This window comes from Peromyscus maniculatus, chromosome 4 (genome assembly GCF_049852395.1).
Source record: "Peromyscus maniculatus bairdii isolate BWxNUB_F1_BW_parent chromosome 4, HU_Pman_BW_mat_3.1, whole genome shotgun sequence".
Lineage (NCBI taxonomy): Eukaryota > Metazoa > Chordata > Mammalia > Rodentia > Cricetidae > Peromyscus > Peromyscus maniculatus.
Genome location: NC_134855.1, coordinates 65,102,372 through 65,117,149, shown reverse-complemented (window position 1 = coordinate 65,117,149; position 14,778 = coordinate 65,102,372). Strand labels below are relative to the sequence as shown.

The following is a 14,778-nucleotide window of genomic DNA, read 5'->3' as shown; positions in this document are numbered from 1 at the left end:
TCTTCAGATATACTTCAGAAAAACTTTTTATTTGGACTGATTTCTTCAAATTTAATGCTGTCAGTCTTTAAATGGTGATTATATAAAGTTGCTTTTCTTTTTAGCTGCTGTTAAAATAATTTCTCTTATAGAATGGCTCTGAGATCTGGTGCTTCCTCCAGCTCTCACTTCATTAGCTCTTGGGTTCCCAGAAAATTCAACTCCTGTGGAAGAAGTTTCCACTCACAACTGTAGGACCAAGATTCCTTATTTCTTTACCTCTTTGATTTCCCTTCCTTTCTCTTTCCACTCAGGAATGAAGGGGAATTAAACATTATTTACTACTTAAGAAAATGAAAGTCCTGCTTACAATGCTTTTTAATGTAATTCATTTCACAGACACAGACACACACACAGACACAGACACACACACACACACACACACACACACACACACACACACACACATACACACATTATGCTATAACTTCAGGCTCACCTGTGTCTTAACCAACGCTCTTGGTCCTTGATAGACTGCGTGTTGCCCTGTAACAACCAGTTCTGCAAGCGTGTGACATCAGAACAGGGAGGAAACTGACTGGTTTCTTGCAGTTTATGTAGTTGTTTTGCAATCGATTGCTGTATTTTTTTTAATAAAAGAATGCCAGAAATATATAATGTTTTTACATTTCCCCAAAATATAATCATTAAAATTCCTATATTTTATAAATGGTAAATTGTTTATCTGCATTTAATTCTATTTTGAATCCTTTTCAAATGTGGAGAAAAAAAGAACTACAATAAGACTTCTCTCTAACAATAAGAGACAAATGTTTTAATTGTTCATCAATACTACATTTTCTGTCTGCCTATTTTTCTATTTATTTTTGGTTTTTATGACACAAGGTCTTACAACATATAACCCAGGCTAGCCTTGAACTCACAGTTCTCCTGTTTCAGCTTGTAGAGTGCTGGGATTTCAAGTGTGTACAGATCTTAGTCATTCTTATTTTTCTCTAACATTCTCGCTTGGTAATATAAAATTGGGAGCACACAGTTGCCTCATTTTGAGCTTTCTAGACTCTTAAGAAAAATATGAATCCAGTTATACATCTCTCTCTCCTCTCTCTCTCTCTCTCTCTCTCTCTCTCTCTCTCTCTCTCTCTCTCTCTCACACACACACACACACACACACACACACACACAGAGAGAGAGAGAGAGAAGAAATGCATGCTATACACAACTTTGATTCAAGACTAAAAGAAACAAGCATAATCTAAGAATTCTATCTAATTTTTGTGAAATTTTGTGAATGAATACAGAGTATGTATATAGATACAAACACACAGTCTATTTGTTTCTTCAGTGTTATGTAGGATATTACAAGTGTAACAAAGGAAATCAGCTGTTCCTAAGACTGTTTTGGTTTTTGTTTTGGAATTTTTCTAGTACTACAGACAGCTTCTAGTGCCAGCGAAGGTCTAAGTAGGTTATCTGACTTACTGAATTTTTGGTTTACTGAACTGTTTACTAAATTAACAGCTAAATATAAATAATAGTATTAAATATTAATGTACTGATGATATATTCTAATCCTTTTTCTCTTATTGGGCAAATGTTGCAACTTACAAATATTCATTTCTGCCAAAATTTCACATAGAATATCAGCAATTAAACTTCAAAATATAAGACAATATCACTCACACACACAGAAAAAAAACTTTTATATTCTATTTAAACCAATAATTTTAAATGCACAGCTTACCTGTTCTCTTACATAATTTCTTTCAAAGTCTATTTTTAAGTTCGTAAGATATTGCCTGTATTTATTCAGTTCCCTCAAGTTACATACAATCTAAAAATAAAACAAAAAAATTAATAAATATTTAAAATATATAAAGACTGAAAATCATAACCGTTGCTTATTAGAGGAAAAAAAGAACAATGACAATTTTAATGACAGTGTGAAAAGTGAAAACTTATTAATAATTTGATTGGTGATACCTCTACATTTTTAAGGAAGGAATTTTTATCTAGAAATAAAAGTTTCTTATTATATTATAATAAGGAATTAATTATTCATGTATAACTATAGTTATTAAAATAATAATTATAATTAATTATAATTAGAGTATGATTGTAAATACAATGTTCAAATGCAATAAGAATATCATCTCAGGATGCTAACAAACTACAATTCCTACATTTTTATTTCAAGTTTTTAAATTATAAATCTTACAAGAACACAGAACCATTACAGACAGAAAATAGAGAACTATGATTCAGCTGGAAACATTAATATACTTTTGCCTATTCAAAATAGTTGACAATATTTTTTATGTTAAACATAAAGGGTAATGTAAACATAAAGGAAATAATCACGTGTGGAAGCACTCATTTTTTGATCTCTGAGTATTCTATAAAACTGACCAAGAAGTATCCTATTACAATAATGTTAATAGTGCCACTACAGAAAGACAGTTCCTGAAAAGATACAGTACCTGCCAAGGCTGACCTACTAGGACTTCAGGGATGTGGTGAGGATGGAGTGTTGCAGATCAAGAACATAAGTATAAATTTATCTTAAGATAAAGAGACATTACTTACCCACTTGTATTGTAACTAACAGATTAAAAACTCCCTTTATTCTATTAACAAAACCCTGTTTTCTACTCATCAAAGGGCTAAGAAAGCTGCTCACATAGCATCCAACACATATAGCTGAGACTTCTTTGCTTGGCTATAACCACTTCTCTGATGCTTCCACCAACATATTTTAAAGGTCTCTTGATTTACGATTTTGTTTAGTTTTATAAAATTTCATGGTGTTACTTCCACATTAGATCATGGAATTTGGGGTAACCTAAGTCTGTGTTTCAGTGCAAAGGACACTCATTTTTGACTCTAGAAGAAATTATTTCTTATTCTTTTAGGAGAACAATGTTTTTGCATCAAGAGACTGGCTTCCCCTTAGGGTAGGGGAGCAAACACAAAATAGTCTAAGTTTTCATTGATTAAGAAAAAAAAGCAACCTTCAACTTACTTTGTTATTGCTGGTGATGTAGCCACCTTTCTTTAGCCTTCGCAGAATATCTTTGCGCTTATAGTATGTTCTTAAATGTGGATCGTGGAGACTTTTATATTGGTTTTCCAAAAGTCGACAGTAAGGATCACTCAAGTTAAAATCATATGAAGGTTGAAAAAGCTGCATACACAGATATTAAATATTACAAATATAAATGAATGTATTTAATTTAAACAGTCGGCCCCACTCAATCAGTTCTTTCCTTGATGTGTCACCTTATGAACATGAGAGAAGGGAAAGAGAAACAGAGAGAAGAGAAAGAATGGGAATAGTGTATGACTTGCTTTAAGAAATAAAGCCAGTGCTTGGACACGATCTTTTCTTTCTCTCCTTATATCAAGAAACTATACACAAAAGGAAAAGGGATAATATTAATTATTCTGTTTTAATCATCTGAAAGTGAAGAAAAATAATGGAAAAATCTTTTACCAAGATTAAATGGAAATGATGCATGAAAACAGTGTAGAACTTAGTTGCTAAATACTAAGGATAAAGAATCATAGTATCTTGGGACTTTTAACAAACCTGAAGCACTTTGAGTATTATAGTCATAAAGAAGATCAATGTCTATGTTACAAAATTCCACATATTGAAATTGTAAGGCATATTTACAGAAAATGTTTTTTGTCCTATGTTAACAGCAAACACAACCTCACACAATAAAATGTTAACATATAAACATAATTTTACCATGTAAATATAAACATTATCATATAAATAGCATAATAAACATAACCATATAAAAGAATGAATGGAAAGATAGCCAACTAATGTTTGTGATTCCCTATTATATTTTTACTCTGAAGGAAACACCTAAGTTATTTAATCTCATTTATTAACTAAAACATTATCAGAGTAAAGTTTTGGTGTGAGTTCTCAGTTACTTTTTCAAAGGGATACTAATAATAGCTTGTACAAGCACTTCTAAAGATGAAAAGATAACTGAAAGAAGAATTTGTAAAAATGTGCTAATGTTGTCTTTGCATTCTTTCAGCTTTAATGCTTACTAATACAATGCCAAGTCAGGTGATATGTTGGAGTATGTGGGGGGAGCTGAAAAAGCAGAGGTCATGTGCCCTTGTTTGTAGGCTTTTTAATTCAATTTACACTACCACATAATATTGTGCACCAATCCAGAGGGTCCTGAAGGTACCAGTTTGTGATCTTTGTTCATTTTACAAGTTCAGTTCATTCCTTGAATCCTGGAGAATCAGGTGGAGTAGGGGGTCTAAAAAGAACTAGAAGGCAGAAGGCAAAAAGGAAAGCCTAAGGGAGCAAGATAGCAGAGTAGCTCTTCCTTTTCATAAAACACATAACATTCTGTTAAGTCACTGAGGTCTTCATGCCACAAGTTTAATACATTTCAAAAAGTCTAATCATAAAAGTGGATTGAATGACTACCAAAGCTTCCCAGAGAACACTAGTCTCCCTGTAGTTTAAAGTCTAATTTAGTGAGAATTGGACCAGATAAGAGGTACACATCATTAAGAGAAATATTGTCAAGAAAAGAATTATCTCTCTTAGATGACATTTGACTGTCAACTCTTTTTAGATGTTGACTTTTAGCAATGACAAACACATTTTTCAATATTAATTAAAGTACCCCGTTAACAAAAATATAAAAGTCTTCTTCAGAATTATTTAGTCAAGAACTGGAGGAGGTTAGGGATGGGACAAAAATCAAAGTATTTAAGGGAAATAGACAGTATCATAGATTTTAATGCAAATGATGAGTATAATCATTCAACCTAAAGAAATGTAAATTTTAAGCAAAAATATATTGGTGATACTCTAGAATGATTCAGAGTAACAAATTAGGAAGAAAGAAGAGTAAGTTTGGAGACAAACTGAACAAAAATAATGAGTGATGGATGTTTGTTTGCATGGGCTTAAAACATATTGACTGGAAGAATTCATTCTGAAGCTATGAAGGAAGGAAGAGAGCTAACCTGATCATGGGGTTTCATCATCATAGAAGCAGGACATTTTTCTATCTACAAGAATTATAATACTAAACATGAAAAATAATTTCAATTCTATTTTTAACTTACTGCATGAGATAGTGTTTGATTCAAAAGAAAAAAAAAATGTCTTTCATTGAGAGGTTAGCACCAGTTAGTACTAATTAAAATCCTAGTACTAATTAATAGCAAATAGTAATAGCCTTTAAATCAAATGTTTCTAAGAAAAAAACCTAATACATAGGCATATAAGGGTTTATAATTAAATGTTAGTATGTTGCTATGTAATATAAATTAAAATAGGGCTGAGGATCTAAATCCTTTTGATCATGATTCTATAAAGCCATGCTGGATGAAATTGCTTTATCCCAATCTAAACAATGCCTGTGGTACGATGTCTGACTGTTAGTACACGTTCTCCTAATATACTCTGTATTGTCTAACCGCAAGGAGAGGACAGCATTGTAATGTAAGACGATTCATGTAATTATAAAAGTCGCCTTACCTTTTCACCGATATTCGTCGTAAAATATACAGTATCAGTTCCTGGGATCACGGGCAGCTTGACTCCAAGAGGAAGATCTAGTAGCTGAGCGGCTCCCACCCCTGGAATTCGGACTTTGTGTACCCCCTGTGAAATAGAATAAGATAATTTGTCTTTTCTTTCGGTAACAGTCTTTTGCTTTGGCCCATCTCTTCCCACAACAAGGGTAGAAATCCAAGAAACAAAAGATAAGGTCTGAAGGGCTCACCCTCACAGTGTACCTCTCTTTAGCCAGCCTAGGACACCACCCTGCTATAGCCAGACCAGAGCTGGTGAGATGATTCCCGTTCCCAGGCCCGAGGCCCACAATGGCTGCTCCCAGGCCTGAGACCCAGGACGTCCACACTGGCCTGAGGCCACTCCACTTACATCTCCGCATTGCTGACTGCTCTCAGCCAGGCTGCCGGAGGCTGCTTTGTTGGCAGCCAGTTTGGCAGTCTTGTAGCAGGCGCTGAGGTACTGTTCCATGACAGCCTGAGCCTCACGTCCTCCCTTGACGCTTCCTGGCTTCCTTCACCGCGGTCCCTCAGTTCCGAATGACCAGTGCCAGCCCTCTGCGGCCCCACGAGCTTACGTTCTACGTGGAACTGTGGAGGCCACGCAGGAGATCGAGTGCCTCAAATCGGGAAATTCGGGCCCAGGGAAGCAGACTGTGACGACCTCGATCTAAAGTCTGGATCTCTTGGAAACCGTCACCCCTTAGGCAATCCAAACAAAGCAACGAAAAATGTAAAATTGTGCTGGGTGGGAGGCTGAGAGAACAGAGCCAAGAGGCAGCTAGTTTCTTCACCAAAAAAACTACAAGCGCTTCCACATACAACTAGCGTCTAAGGCCTGGCTATGTATCCATCTTCTGCAAGGAAACATTGTAACCCAGCTCTCATAACTTTCTGTGTTTCTGTCTTTTTATTGACTTTGGCTGAGCAAAACACTGATATAAGAGATTAGCAGAATGTCATCAGTGGTCATTTTGTTGCTCCATTTCTTTAGCAGAAACAGTAGTATTTGGTTTTCCCTTAGTTCTATGGCTTATCTAGTTTCAGGTTCTTGGCCACCCAAGCAATGCTGGGGATGGGTTCCATCTCATGGAGTGGGCCTTAAGTCCAATCAGATGTTGTTTAGTCCCACAACCTTTGTGCCGCTATTGCACTAGCACATCTTCCACGCAAGCCATCATTGTAGACTGAAGTGTTTGTAGCTCGGTTATCCTTAACTTTACCCATTGGTAGCATGCAGAGTACCTAGGGTAGTTAGAATGAAAATGGCCACTATGGGCCTATGGGCCTATAGGGAGTAGCACTATTAAGAGGTGTGGCCTTGTTGGAATAAGTATGGCTTTTTTGGAGGAAGTGAGTCACTGGGAGTGGGCTTTGAGGTCCTCAGTTGTTCAACTTAGTTCCGTTGACTCACTTTCTTCCTGCAGCCTGCCAATCTGGATATAGACCCCTCAGCTACCTCTCCAGCACTCTATCTGCCTGTGTGCCACTATGCTTTCTTTCCACCCTGATGATAATGGAATAAATATCTGAATGTAAGCCAGCCTCAAATAAATGTTTCCTTATAATAGTTGCTGTGGTCATGGTGTCTCTTTACAACAATAAAAAAAAAACTCTAACACAGTACCATGAACACTAGTCAGCAGGGATGTAGGTTTTAGATAGACACCAGCTCGACTTCTCCATATTCATTGAGTTATATAGATGCTGTCTTCAACACTAGGGCTTACCATCAGTTTTTGAAGAGCAACCAAGTGCCTTGGAAATAGCCTGAGTTATTTGGGAGTTTTCACTGGGTCCCTTTGGTCATCAACACAATTATTTGTAACCCATTCCTAGAACTGGTTTCTTCATTTGACAACAAGAGCTCTCCAGCTGGGGCTCTGACTCCCCATTATTCTAATAAGATCACCTTTATATATGTATGTTTTGTAGGAAGCTTCTATTGCTCTAGGTTTCCATTGAATCCCTCAATTGGCCCTTAGTGTTTGCTGTACCCCCCCAACTCTCCCCTCCCCTTTATTTTCCCTCCCCTTCCCATTTGATCCTCACATTCCAGTCCTGCTCCAATCCATCTATAACTACCTATTTTATTTCCAATTCTTCGGGTGATCTCATCCTCCTCCTATTCACTTACTTTATACCTAAACTCCGTGGTTATATGGATTATAACTTGCTTATCAAATAAGGGGATATATAAATATTTGTATTCATTAATCTAGGTTAACTCACTGAAATGATTTTTTCTAGCTCAATCCATTTACCTGAGAATTTCATGATTTCATTTTTGTTTGGTTGGTTGGTTGGGGGTTTTTTTTGTTTGTTTATTTGTTTTGTTTTGTTTTGTTTTGTTTTTCAAGACAGGGTTTCTCTGTGTAGCTTTGCACCTTTCCTGGAACTTACTTGATAGCCCAGGCTTGTGGTGATATTTTATTTGTACTGAAATGTGATTTTAATTTTATGTTAATAAATAAAGTTGCCCTGGGGTCAGAGCTATTAGAGCCATAGTAAGAGCGTGGTGGTTAGAAGAGCTAGGTAGATTTCTGTGTGTTCAGGGATACAGCCAGTATTGGAGACATACGCCTTTAAGACCTGGAGGGCGGTACTTACAGGCAGTGATGAGGCAGTCATGTGGTTGGGTTTACAACCAATAAAAAGACAAAACAGAAAGATTATTTAAACAGAGACACAGGAAGTACCTCCCTCTCTCGGGGAAGCTAGGAGCACTGCAGGAGGTAAGATTTTATCTCTGAGCTCTGACCTCTCGGCTTTCTCTTTTACATTGGCTCTGTGTTTCTTATTTTAAAAAGACGATTGGTTACATCTACACAGGCTGGCCTCAAACTCACAGACATCTACCTGGCTCTGCCTGCTGAGTGCTGGGATTGAAGGCATGTGCCACCACCGCCTGACATGATTTCATTTTTTAAACAGCTGACTTAATATTCAATTGTGTAAATGTAACACACTTTCTTTATCTGTTCATTCATTGACAGATGTCAAGGCTGTTTCCAGTTTCTGGCTATTATGACTAGAGCAGTAATAAACATGATTGCATAAGTTATCTCTGTAGTAAGATGTAGAGTATTTAGGATAAATGCCCAAACGTGGTATGGCTAGATCTTACGATAGATATATTCACATTTTCATGAGCAACTTCCACACTGATTTCCACAGTGGCTGTACAAGTTTGTACTCCAACTGACAATGGATGAATGTTCTGCTTATGCTACATCCTTGCCATCATGAGCCACTATAGCTGAAGTTTTCCTGATCCTGCCTTGCCAACAGGCAGAACAAAGCTCTCCCACTCGCATCCCCCAAGTAAACACACAGAGACTTATATTACTTAAACTGTTTGGCCTAATGGCTCAGGCTTCTTGCTATCTAGTTCTTCTATCTTAAATTAACCCATTTGTATTCATCTTTATCTTGCCACGTGGCTTGTGGCTTACCGATACTTCACATCCTGCTCTTCATCGTGGCAGCTGGCAGCGTCTCTCTCCCTTAGCCTTCTACTTCCCAGACTTCTCCTCTCTCTTTGTCCTGCCTATACTTCCTGCCTGGCTACAAGCCAATCAGCATTTTATTTATCAATCGATCACCCACAGCAAGCCGCAATTTGTTTTATTGATCTTGGCCATTCTGAATGGTATAAGATGAAATCTCAAAGTGCTTTTGATTTACATTTCCCTGATGGCTAAAGGTGTTGACCGTTTCTTTAAGTGCTCTATGCCACTTCTGTTTACTCTTTTGAGAATTCTGTTTAGATCTATATGCCATATTTTTATTAGATTCTTTGTTTTCTTGAGTTCAGTTTTTAAAAGTTCTTTATATATTTTATATATTAGCCTTTTATAGGATGTGCAGCTAATAAAAACATTTTCTCGTTCTGTAGCCTGTCTGTCTGTTTGACCTTTGCAATATAAAACCTTTTCAATTTCATAAGGTCTCATTAACTAATTGTCCTCAGTGCCTATGCTTAGAGTGTTCTGTTCAGAAAATCCTCTCCTGTGCCAATGAGTTCAAGACTGCTTCCCACTTTCTCATCTATCAAGTTCAGTGTATCTGGTTTTATGTTGAGGTCTTTGATCCGTTTTGTTTTGTATAGTGCAATATGTTTGTATCTGTTTGGATTCTTTTACATGCACTCATTCAGTCCCTATTATCTACTTCTGGCTTCTTTATAAAAAAAATCAGGTGTCCATAGGTATGTGCATTTATGTCTGCATCTTTAATTGAATCTATTGATTAACATGTCTATTTCCTGTGCCTCTTCCATGCTGTTTTTATTACTATGTCTCTGTAGTATATTTTGAAGTTAGGGGTGGTGATACCTCTAGCAGTTATTTTATTATTTAGGATTAGTTTATTTATCCTGGGTTTTTTGTGTTTGTATATGAAGCTGAATATTATCCTTCCAGTATTTTTTAAAAGAATGTGTTATCGGAGAAATGGACGAGATCTACATGAACAGCCTGGTCATGAGTGGGAACAATGAAGGGCGACAGTCGAGGGAAAGAGAGTGGGAGATCCTAACTGGATCAAGAAAAGAGAGGGAGAACAAGGAATAGGAGACCATGGTAAATGAAGACCACATGAGAAGGTGAGAAGGGGAGGAAGCAGAGAGCTAGGGAGGCCCATGGAGATCCACAAAGATACCCCCGCAAAAGACTGCTGGCAATGGTCGCGAGACAGCAGGAACTGACCTACTCTGGTGATGGGATGGCCAGACACCCAGATAGTGGTGCCATAAACCCCATCCAAGGACTGAGGAATCTGAATGCAGACATCCACGGCTGGACCCCTGGTGGAGCACTGGGAGTCTAATTAGTGAGAAAGAAGAGGGTTTATATGAGCGAGAATTGTTGAAGCCAAGGTTGGATAAAGCACCGGGACAAATAACCAAATGAATGGAAGCACAGGATCTATGAACCAAAGGCTGAGGGGCCCCCAACTGGATCAGGCCCCCTGAACGGGTGAGACAGTCATTTGGCTTGATCTGTTTGGGAGGCAGCTGTGCATTGGTGCCAGGTCCTGGGCTCGTTGCATGAGTTGGCTGTTTGAATCCTGGGACTTATTCAGGGACACTTGGCTCGGTCTGGGAGGGGGGGACTGGACCTGGCTGGACTGAGTCTACCAGGTCAACCCCGGTCCTCGGGGGAGACCTTGATCTGGAGGAGGTGGGAATGGGGGGTGGGCTGGGGGGAGGGGTGGGCGAGAGGGGGAGAACAGGGGAATCTGTGGCTATTATGTTCAACTGAATGGTGTTGTAAAATAATAATAATAAAAAAAATGAGAAAAAAAAGAATGTGTTACACTTTCGATGCAGATTGCATTAAGTCTATAGATTGTTTTTGATAGGATAGGCATCTTTACCATGTTAATCCTATAGATCCATGGGGATGGGAAATCTTTCCATCTTGTAAATTTTCTTCAACTTCAAGTATTTTATTTGCTTGTTCAGAATTACCTCAGGATATATTTTTAGTCTTTTGTGAAAGGTATTGATTTCTTAAATTCTTTCTCAGTACATTTGTCATTGGATATAGAAAAGATCCTGACTTTTGTTTATCGATTTTGTATCCTGCTATTTGCTGAAAGTGTTTATCAGTGTTAGGAGTTTTGCAGTGGAATCATTAGGGTCACTTATGTATACTGTCATATCATCTGCAAATAAGGATATTGTGACTTCTTCCTTTCCTATTCATATTCCCTTGATCTTCTTTGGGTGTCTTGATTCTCTAGCTAGAACTTGAATTACTATATTGACTAGGTATGCAGAAATTGAATAACCTTGTCTGTTTCTGATTTTAATGGAATTGCTTTAAGTTTCTCTTCATTTAGGTTGATGTTGGCTTTGGGCTTGCTGTAAATTTCTTTTATTATTTATGTTTAGATATGTCTCTTGTATCCCTTTTCTCTACTGGACTTTTTTTTTATCAAAGACTCTCTCTATGTCTAATAAGATGATCATATGGATTTTATCTTTAAGTCTGTTTATATGGTAGATTTTACTTATCAATTTACATATGGTGAACTATCTCTGCATCTCTGGGATAAAAGCTACATGTTTATGGTAGGTGATATTTTTTATTTTTAGGTGTTCTTGCATTCGGTTTGCAAGTATTTTAATGATTATTATTGCATCTCTGTTCATAAGGGAAATCGGTCTGTAATTCATTTTCTCTGTTGAATCTTATTTGATTTAGGTATCAGGATAGTTGTAGCATTGTTAAACAGATTAGACAATGATCCCTCTGCATAAAATTTAATAAAAAAATCTAAGGAGAGGGTATCAAGTACAACTAAATAGTTCAAGACACCTCACCTAGCCATTATTTTGTGGAATAATTGCAAAAGCTGATTGACTGATTAAAACATCAGTGATGTGAAGAGGATGGAATGCTACAAGTTCATAGCTAAATTATTTGGAACCATCTTTCTCCTCCTTAATAGCCACTCATTACCCACCTCTGGATGTGGTCCAAGCCCTTGACTTCAGAATTCACAAACAACCCCCCCCCCTAGCCTCATCCAACCAAATGGCTAAGAACGCCATCAAGAAATGTCTGAGGCCTGTAGCTGAGATGTCCCTGCATTACTCTCACTGTTACCTAATGTTTTCAACAACATATTAGGAAAGTGACTTGATTTATGACTTTCTTTGTTCTATTACTATCAGACTTCATGAAACTATTGTCATGTTAAACTATGGAACTTGGGGTAACTCATATCTGGGACATGATCACTCATATTTGGCTCAGAATAAAATAACTCTAATCCCCTTTGAATGTTTCTTGCCTAGTTATCTTTGAAATAAAATATTTTGTTTCTTCTCTGATCTTCTTATGCTCATTGCCTTTAATTTGACCTTTTATCCTATCAAATACTTCAAGTGCTGCATTAACTATTGGTAATGACAGCAGCCTCATCTTATCTCCACTCTTAAGAGGAAATCCTCAATATTTTAATAATGATATGATATGATACATGTCAAAGGATTTCAAATGTAAATTTCATAGATAAATTATTCTCTTTTATTCCTAGTTTGCTAAATGTTTTACTTTAAGTAAATGTTGAATTTTACCGACTATTTCTCAGTCTATTTATATGATTATATATTTCTCTTTTATTCTATTTATTATTAATTTTCCAATTTGAATTAATTTATTAGCCGAGATCAGGCTAACATTTTCATCCTTTTGAAAATGGCTGTTTTTTTAAATTGTGTTTGATATTTTTAAATTTATTGTCATGAGCAAGATTTTGGTTTATCACCATGTAACTATTCCTGCATCTTCACCATCCTGCTAATCTTAGTTATGTTACATGTTTTCCATTTAATGAAATGGACACTGTAGTGATTTGGACAATGTAGTGATTAGTGACTCACACTGTGTTACATTGTAGAACATGTATTTGACATAGTTAAGGGTATATATGTCCCTACTGGCCCCAGTGTCAGTGGGGGATGGGGGTGGGGGACAAAGACTTAGTTCCACATGGACATCCTCACCAGCCTAGGGAGTTCCTTTCAGCTTTTGGTGACATGACCTTCACTCAACCAAATCTGGAATTCCTGACTTTGTAGCTGAAAAGAATTTGGGCTTAGGGAGTTAGATGAAGCAAAGATGGTAATTTCATTAAAGATATTCTAATGTAGGTTTAAGCATGAGGATTAAGAGAGAGGCATTCAGATAAACATAAGACACAACCAAGAGAAGGTGTGATTTCCAAGGGAGAGTAGAGGGAAGTAAGAGATGTGAGGAGATACAGGCTCCTCAAGGGAGATCAAGCAACTGTCTTAGCATTAGTCCTATATCATGCTAGAGGATCTCAAGCTACTTCTTTATTCCCTTTTTTTCCTCTCTCTCTTTCAGTGAGAAGTTTAGATGCAGCAGCTGTGAAGTTGCTTGGACAGAAGTATAATCTGATGAGGTAAAACCAGAAGCTATGAAGGTTGTACAAGGATTTTGGTACATGTCTTTTCCTGATAAATGGGCTTTCTGGTGAGAGTTTAGAAAATTTCAGATTTTGGAGTGGGAAGGGAGAAGTGCTTTGAGCTGAAATTGTTCTAGAATTTTTCCTCTGCTGTGGGTGAGAAATGTCAACTAAATTTCTGGGTAAGAATTTCTTCACTACTCTTATACCCCAAATTCCCCTGCTTTTTTATCCCACCTTACCACTAATTTAAAGATTTTATTTTTTATTTTTATTTGTTCATTTATACAGGAATTATTAAGAAAAGCATATTTTAGTTTCCAAACAATGAGGCCTTTTAATTCATAATTTTGCAAGTTATATTTCTGTTTAGATTCATATCCTCATGTAGTGCATAAACTTAGTTTATGTGTGGAAATGTGGTATTTGACTTCTTAACTTCATTTTTTTACATATTGAAAAGGAATGAATGCCTGCTTGCATAAATCATTTAGTTTGTCAATATCATTCACATGTTCTAAATAATTATTAAAAGTTTGCCTACTTGTTTGATCATATATACTATGTTATATACTATGATTATGGATTTGTCTGTTTAGTATTTTTCACACTCATTAATAGAAGGTTATATCTTTCTTAGGAGTTCATCTTTGCACTTAGTTTTTCCTTTAGCCTTTGTGGTGTTCCCCTTTCATTAGGTGACAATTGATGTTATTGACACTAGAAAGCGTTTCTATTTTTTTCATGTTCAATCTACTGTCTTATTATTTTGGATCATTGTTTCCAGTAAGCAGAATAGAGATGGATTTATTTCTTATCCATTTTGAAATTGCCTGAGATCTTATCCCTGATAGAAGCTAGATGAAAAACCCTCCCACACGAGTGACTTCCTAGTCTCTTGGTAAAGAATGGAGAAAAATAACCAACCCATTCTCTTAAAAGAGGTAGGAGAAAATCTTTTATTATTTTAATGAGGAATGGAAAGGAAGCTGGGGTCTTACACCAATCTTCAGGTCTAAGTCTTTATAGAAGATAAAGACATCTACGAGCTCTGGTTTTGTGACTACTTCCAACTTTCTCTTCTAGCAGGTTCAGAGTAGATGGATTTATGTTGAGGTCATTGATCCACTTGGATTTAAGTTTTGTGCACGGTGACAGATATGGATCTATTTGCAGCCTTCTACACGTTGATATCCAGTTATGCCAGCACCATTTGTTGAAGATGCTTTCTTTTTTCCATTGTACACTTTTGGCTTCTTTGTCAAAAAT

At 36.7% G+C, this 14,778-nt stretch overlaps 1 protein-coding gene across 2 annotated transcripts in view; it reads right to left on the bottom strand.

Annotated features, from left to right (window-relative positions):
- LOC102909794 (fibrous sheath-interacting protein 2-like) overlaps positions 1–6,141 on the bottom strand; it is an 82,088-nt gene extending 75,947 nt beyond the window's left edge. For both annotated transcript variants that reach the window (XM_076569852.1, XM_076569853.1), the window contains exons 1-5: positions 5,939–6,141; positions 5,531–5,656; positions 3,023–3,184; positions 1,745–1,834; positions 479–618 (exon numbers count right to left, since the gene is read on the bottom strand). In XM_076569852.1, coding sequence (XP_076425967.1) covers positions 479–618; positions 1,745–1,834; positions 3,023–3,184; positions 5,531–5,656; positions 5,939–6,037 — 617 coding nt within the window. In that variant the 5' untranslated portion in view covers positions 6,038–6,141. The remainder of the gene's footprint in view (positions 1–478; positions 619–1,744; positions 1,835–3,022; positions 3,185–5,530; positions 5,657–5,938) is intronic.
- Positions 6,142–14,778: the final 8,637 nt, after the last annotated feature.